The sequence below is a fragment of the Benincasa hispida genome, chromosome 9 (assembly GCF_027475165.1).
Source record: "Benincasa hispida cultivar pf3 chromosome 9, pf3_genome.v1.1, whole genome shotgun sequence".
Classification (NCBI taxonomy): domain Eukaryota; kingdom Viridiplantae; phylum Streptophyta; class Magnoliopsida; order Cucurbitales; family Cucurbitaceae; genus Benincasa; species Benincasa hispida.
In genome coordinates this window covers 12629515-12637677 of record NC_143486.1, presented here as the reverse complement: position 1 = coordinate 12637677, position 8163 = coordinate 12629515, and the positions used below count along the sequence as shown (strand labels likewise).

At 29.2% G+C, this 8163-nt stretch overlaps 1 protein-coding gene across 1 annotated transcript; it reads right to left on the bottom strand.

Annotated features, from left to right (window-relative positions):
* Positions 1 to 5137: 5137 nt before the first annotated feature.
* On the bottom strand, positions 5138 to 6693 carry LOC120086952 (uncharacterized). The gene has a single exon (XM_039043766.2). It carries the CDS (start codon positions 6319 to 6321, stop codon positions 5368 to 5370), a length of 954 nt encoding a protein of 317 aa, XP_038899694.1. The 5' UTR covers positions 6322 to 6693; the 3' UTR covers positions 5138 to 5367.
* Between the last annotated feature and the right edge of the window lie 1470 nt (positions 6694 to 8163).

Below are 8163 nucleotides of genomic sequence, written 5' to 3'. Positions count from 1 at the left end.
AATTTTTTTTACGATATAATGAAAATATCTATTCATCTTTTATGTTGACATCGAATCCCTAGAAACGTGAAAATATCGATGGAAATATCGACATATTGATGAAAATTTAATACTATGGTCAACACAAGTAAAAATTTAAAGACTTGAAACGCTATGAGTCTAGACATGTATATGTCAAGAAGCCTATTAATTTATTTTATACAAGTGAAAGTTCAACGACTAAAATTATAATTATATCAATTACAAAAGTAATATATATATATATTTAACAATATAAACAAGGAAATGAAGATTGAAACTTTCTAGGTAGAACAAAATATAACTGATATTTTAATTTATTGAGGTATGTTAGATTGGATAATAATTCAATGTACACCTCCTTAAGTTAGTCACGTTTATTAGAAAAATGATGGAATAGGCTAAGATTCTAGCTAGCTAGCAATAGCAACATGAATATATCTCAAATAATTGAATTGTTATTTTGGGACGTCATGAATAATTTTAGCATGTATTAGTTATAATTCGTTACAATTGTTTATTTATTGCCATGTATTATTAATTTATTGCATATGCTTAAATAAATATCCAAAATCATTATTGAATGGCTTTTCTTCTTCTTCACTTATATAATTGGTTTCATTTAATTTTATCGACTTAGGTATAAATGTATATTACCATCTTTATTTTATTTTAATTTAAAATTGGAAAATATTAAACTATGTGTCTTCTTTAAATTTTTATGGTCTTACCTATTTGGTTTGTTACTCTAAATGATTAAAACTTTATAATACATCCATGAGCTTTCAATTTTAAATCTACCGAACTATTATAAAAAGAAAACAAAAAATTATAAAACGCGTCATTAAATTTTTCAAGTGGTGAATAATAGGTCACTGTATTTAACTTTGTATATTTAAAGCATGCATGACATGCCACTATGATAGTTTCAAATTAAGCATGCTTAAGCATTAACATTATCCTAACATACACGGCAAGAGAAATTCTTTATATCAGGAACACCATCAGAGTGTCGTATTGATTAAGAAAAGTAGGATCTATGTGGTTTATGTTGGGAATCCAAATAAAACCCAAAAAAAAAAAAAAACCGATGAAAACTTTAAGCCCAATACAACTTATTGTACCTACCATTGTGAAGATATATAAGGAATGCCTTGTTATAAAGAAGAGAAAAATAACGAATTAAGTCTCGGCTTTAATATACTTATATATTTCCTAATTATACACATGTTTAAAATTCTATTAAAATAAATTTTATATTTATATTTTAGAATTCTAGCTAGATTTTAAAATTTTCGATTTTATCATAGGATGTCCTAGACGTAAATTTAAGTTGAGAGTTTTTGGCTAAAGGAGTTGGAGTTTGGAGAAGTACTTGGTCCAACAAATTTATGGGCTTCGAAAAAAAAAATCAAATTTATGCTTCACTAACTATTTACACTGTGAATGTCAGGATTTTATAATTTTTTAGAATTTATTATTGCTTACATCTCTAACATACCAAATAAACAAACAAATAAAAAAGTAATAATATATTTTTGATCTTTAGGTTGGTTCTAGTTTTTATTTGATTTATAGATTTTAAAATGTTATATATTCAGTCTTTAAATTTTGAATTTTGTTTTAATTTAGTCCATACGTTTTAAAATGTTACTATATATTTTACCATTGAGATTAATAAGTGAAACTTAATTACTTATATATATTTATTAATGATTTCTAATTTATTAACATAAATTAAACTCTAAAGACTGAAAATGAGTATTTAGTGAAAAATCAAGGTTAAAAGTGTAAATTTTGAAACATATGGATTAAATTGAAGTCAAACTAAAATATTAAGGATAAAATTGTAGCGATAAAATTGGAACCAAATTCAAAATTCAAAGACTAAATGTATAATATTTTAAAATTTAAGGATTAAAAAAAAAAATATATTTTTTCGAAGAAAAAAAAGAGAGAGAGAGAAAAAAAAGATGTTTAGGTAAGGGAAGAAAGATAGGAAAATGAAAATAGTGGGTGAAAAAAAACAACTGAAACGCGTGCGAATGACAGAAAGTCAATTTTCATCATTGCATTTCATTGGTCCAATCAAATTATTATTCAAACTTCATCCTCTCCCAAATCATCTGGATCTTCCTGGTCCCACCCCCTCTCCTCCTCTTTTCATTCCCTACATCTTCGCACGTGCCAACTACCCAACCCATACTACTCTACTCATTACAATTTTATATTAACATTTTGTTAGGATTTTGCTTTAGAACCAAAACAATGTTCTTCACTATGAACAATGCAAAGACTATCACACATATTTGAGAGATTTTTTGTTCCAAAAATTCAGACACCAAGTTACATCAAATCTCTTCAACATTCAATTATTCGACCAATCTCTCCATGTTCATGCCAGGATCCCGCATGAGTTTGTGGCATCATCGTTTAGCTTCTATCTAGTTGAAATATGTGGCTACCAAAGATGAGAAGTAGTTGTGTTACGCTTGAGATTGCTCTCGTGGTCGGCATGTTGGTAGCAATTGAACTCATACATCGATCTTTCCAATATTGTGCAAAAGCTATGTTAGTAGAAAATACCTCATTTCGAAGCACAAATTACAATGATTCTGTACTTTCCATAATAGAGTGAAATATTTCTCTAGAGCTCCATTCACGTTTAAAGTCCACAAGTGTTGGTAAAATCGTAATACATAAGTACTATAACGAATTAGATATAAGTCGGGACTTTCATTAATATGATTAATTTCTAATTTTTATTATTCCCTTGTTAATTAAAAATAGAACATACGATAATTTTCTTCTTATCTAGTAGATTTCTAGTTTATTTTCAAATAAAATTGATTTAAAATAATCACTAATCAAAGGTCTAATTTGATTAGATTAAGAAACTTAAAAGTTTAAATTAATAGAAATTGGTATTTTCAATATATAAAAATAAACTCAAAACTTAACTATGTACATCTTACCTCAATGCACTGTTTAATTATATTATTTCATCTCTTTCCTTTATTTATAATCTTGTATTAAAAAATCATTTGAAATTTTATCAATTGAAACTGAATTATAGGTATATATATCTCCACTTCATTTTTTGTTAAATGCCCATTATACCCTTCCCATTAAGTATGTTTACTTATTATTATTATTATTATTATTTTTATTTCTTTTAGATTTTTGTTTTCAACAAATTAGCCTAAACAATACGAAGAGTGGGAGGAGGAAAAAGAGTGAAAAAGTAACTTAAGTATAAATTATATTCACCCCTTTTATAATTAAAAACAACTTTATTTGTACTTTTTAAGGTTCTTGTTGATATTTTAACTTTTCCTTTTCAATTTTATACTTTTCAAACAAATACGATGTGTATATATATATTTTTGATTTTATGTCAAATATATATTATTTAAACTCAATAAAATTTTTTATTAAAATTTATCGAAAAAATTTATGTTTTAAAGATGTTTAACGAGGTGAAATAAAATGTGATTATAAACTAAAATGTGATATATAGATGGAATATGATCGGAGGCCGTTGGCCTGTAATCAGGTGTGACCAATCATATCGTATGTGGGGTGCAATCATGAAAATTAGACGTAACACTTTTTCCATCATATTATAATTTGCATAATTATTATAAATTTGATACTGTTGTCGGTGGGGCCCACTCAAAGACCACCAATTAAACCGACAAAGAAACATGCATTCACCACTGTACGACCGATTCGATTTTTTTTCCCTTCCAAATGGTTTGCAAATTTCCCCTTTCCAAACGCTGCTACATCCTTTCTGTACCCTTTTCCATTGCACGTGCGAAAGCCATGTACTTCATACTTATGTAATTGGGTTGGGCTTTTTTGCGCCCCTCCAAACTTAGGCCCACCTCCGTCTTTTGGGCCCGGCCCTTTTTTCTCCCCCTTAATAGCCTTTTTTAATACCCTCAAAAGCTCTTTTATCTTCATATTAATTGTTTATTATTGGTAGAGATTAATCCATAGTATTAAGAAACAAAATCATAAACATTGGGGGAAAAACACACGTTACAATAAGCTCGTCTTTTCAACACCATATATTATGTAATAAATTAATATTGATAATGCTTACAAAATCTGTATTTTATTTCCAATAAACCATGTCATTTTGGGTTTGAATCTCCGTATTATATATTATAAGTTAAAATACAATTTTACCCCTCTACTTAAATTTCCATCCAGGTTTAGTCTAAGTACTTCCAATAAATAAAAACTTAGAGCTTGAATTTTTCATAAATCTTAAATTTAGTGTTTCAATTTTTTTTTTAAATAAAAAAATATTTTGGGAATATTTTTCCAAAATTTGTAAAGCAAACGCTAATAGACATTTTTTTTAAAAAAATTATTCTTTTTAAAATCCCCAGTAACATAAAGTTTTTAAGATTTATTACAAAAACATTTACTAGAATGGAATATTTGAAACTGGGATCAAAATAATATTGCAGCCTATATTATTTTTTAAAAAGACATTAAATGAGAGAGGCCAACATCGATTATCTCATTTGTCTACAAATTAAGAGCAGTAGTTGAATGCAACTACAAACTCATCCTGGTGCGTTTCACTCTAATCACAAATAATAATAGTAATAACAACAACAACAATAATAATACAATGAACGTAGCTTTTTTCAGAAACCAATCAAGGAAAAAGGAAAACAACCTGTTCTCATCGTCAAAATTTGACCTTGCCTTCAGATACAGGATTCAGCTCTGTGAAGAACAACGGTTAAATGCACAAAGCTCCGGCAGTGAAAAGAGCTGATACAATGCCTGAAACTGTGAACAAGAAGAACCATTAATGTTACCAAACCAACGCACACTCTTTTTGTGGCTTGGCAGGTGTTATACTCACCACATAAACTTCCCTTTTCAGGCAGCTGCTATCGTCACAATGTTCTGAAAAACAATAGGTCCTGACATCCAACACTTTATGAACTGTGTTTCATTAGAGAACAAAGATCTGAACCAAACACAGCCCCTCTCTAGTCTATATTACTTTTAGAGTTGTTCTATCATATCAAAACAAATGAAATGAATGCATATAAAGACTAAAGGATTAAGAAATATGAACAAAAGAACAGATAGAACAAACTTCTTACATAAGGGTTAGTTCTGTACACTACTAAAGATGTATGGTCAACAGATTCTGATTTGAGTCAGACCCACAAGGAAAAAGGATTAAAAAAAGAAGTCATCAAACTACACAAACTGAAAGTTAACTCTAAAATTAATCCTAAGACAAGATAAGACTAATGCAAATATTTTGCACAAATTCACCTCAGTTGAGTTTGGTAAATGAGACTTGTAATCTCATTCATTCCCAATGCCATTAATGCTTTTCTCAGAGTAAGCATGGTCGTTGCCACCATTATCAAAGGCGTTCTCAGATGCTGCAGTTTCCTCTTTGTTATTGTCCATAAGTTGGAGGCGCCAACCTTCAGTTTCCAAGCATTGAATCCTTGTTCTTAGGTCTTCTAACTCTCTCTCCATGAAAAATACCCTTTCCTTCAATGTCAAATTCTCCTCCTCAAGCTGGGATATGTGACAATCTCGATCGTCCACTCTACTCTCCAAAAGGGTACTCTGTTCTTCACTACCAGAAGTTGGGCAGATCATTTCAAACCTACTTAAATCATGATCCAGCCGTCTCTCCACCTCCAAATGTCCTTCCACATCGCTATCACCAGATTCCCCAACTTCATCTTCTTCTTCTTCTTCTTCGTCTTCGTAATCTTTTGCCGACCGAAGCCTAATCAGACCCTTCATCGAGCCATACCCATCAAGACCCCACTCCTCTTTAGCCATATCAACAAGAACTTCTCTCAGAGGCGAAAAAATGGGAGTAGGCAAAACCGCGGGGGTGACCGGATAAGGCGACACTAACGACGCAATACCACCGGATCGTTTGGCTCGAATTAAGAAGGAAGTGGTATTGCGAGGCGCGAAAGGAGGAAAACGGTAGTTGGATTTCTTCTTGGGATAGAAACGCCTCGATTTCAAGCGATTTTGGTACTGTAATTCGTTCCAATTGGAGGGTTTGTACGCTGTTGCAGTTAAATCTTTTCGCCTCATATCAGGCCTTTTCCCTTTTCTGAAACCTCGGCCATGATTTGAAGTAGGAGGTGTGGAGAGCGACCTTTGAGAGGGTTGAAGAAACATACTTCGATTCTCCAACAACGGTAGAACCGGAGGCAAATTCGGAGGCTGAGTCCAAACAACGAAGTTATGATTGATTAAGATCTGAGTATGATCCATATCATTCATCTAACCGAAGCAAAATCAAAATTCGGAAACCCCAAATCACAGAAACAAGAACACATAAAAAGCAAGAAAGAAACCGGTAATTGAAAGGAAGAACAAAAAGAAATTAGGGCATGCGAGATTCAAGTCAAGCATGAACAATACAACCGTTGAAACCCTAGAAATCGAAAGAAGAGAGGTTTGTCAGTAATACCAAGTAATTGAAAGGGGAAATTGTTCAAAGAAGAAATTATTTATGAATCTGCGTTGTGATCTCATAATTTTGGAATTATGATTCTGAAATTTGGAGTTCGAGAGTAGAGATGAGAAGAAGATTATAATATAACACATAAATCATAAAAACTCTTGAGCTTCGTCTTTAGCGGATCTGTTTCATTTTTCATTTATAATTAAATTATTTTTCGGAATTATCCAACTACCGTCACACCAATCCTTTTCTTATTCCTTCATTTTTTAAATTTAAATTTTAAAAATGCTCATTTTTTATCCAACACGTCATCGTTATTTTATTTTATTAAAAATATTACCTTGTATCCCAGGAGTTTTAAATTTAAATTTAAATTCTATTTTGTCATTATTTTCAAAATGATACATTTTTACTCGAATATTAAATTTAGTTTTAGACAATTAATACTTAAAAAAACTATGTAGAGAGTTGGAAGTTAAAAACCTTAAATCAATTAAAACTAGTCTTGCATGTCAAAGAAAAAAAAAAAATCACGAGTGAATACATGTAACTATTAAATGAAATCAAAACGAATGTTTTGTATTATTTAAATCTTAACTCTACACCAATATTTCAACGACTTTTATGAAGGTTAAAAAAAACTGAAATTTAAAATGTTGGAAAAAAATTTTGCAACTAAAATATTAAAAATAATTTTTAGATCTAAAAATTATCAAATGTAATTATAAGTAAATTTGAGTGGTATATGAAACATAACATTATGGTTATGTTATGATTAAAATGATTAAATGCAACTAAAATATGGAAGTTAACTTTTAAAATTTAAAAATATTGACTAAATTTACAAATAAATCTAAATGATATTTGAAGAAATCATAGTTTACGAGTAAATTTAAATGATATTTTAAGATAATTTTTAAATTTAAAAATCATTAAATACTTTTGAAGATAAATCTAAATGATATATGAAACAATCATAATTTACGATATTTTATGATTAAAAATTATTATATACAATTAAAAATATAAGATAACTCTTAAATTTAAAACACATTAAATGTAATTACGAATAAATTTAGATGATATTTGAAATAAATCGGAATCTTATGGTTATCTTATTATTAAAAAGGGGTGAGAAAGTACAAAACATGCATTCATTTATTTTCTTAAATAAAAAAACATAGCAATTTTCAATTGGATTGGTTTGATTGTAAATACGTATCAATTTTCAAATGGACTGATTTCACTATTACGTTTCCAAAAAATTATGTGAGTGAGATGTAGATATACAAATGTATAAGTGAATACTTTAATATTATTTTTGTAGCCATTCCTTGTAATTTCCAAAATTAAGTTAAAATCTATAATCATGAATTTTTTTAATAAAATTAACGAGAGAAACAAACTTTTTCATCCAAGATTTGTTAGTAATTGGTGAGTTTGGTCCCTAATATTTCAAATTAACCAAAGTCTCCGAATGTTTAAGAATAGTCTTAAAAGGTTCTTCAACTAATAAATATATTAGATTTAATTATAAAATTAATGAAAAATATGACGTGGCAAGATGGTTTGAATTTTTTTTTTTTAATATTTCCCACTTCTCTCTCTTCTTTCCTTCTCTTGCTCTCTTCTCTCCTCTCTCTTCATCATCTCCATGC

What these genes read in the sequence shown, in the direction of transcription:
- LOC120086952 (XM_039043766.2), bottom strand. Translation starts at nt 6,321, where the DNA reads ATGAATGATATGGATCATACTCAGATCTTAATCAATCATAACTTCGTT.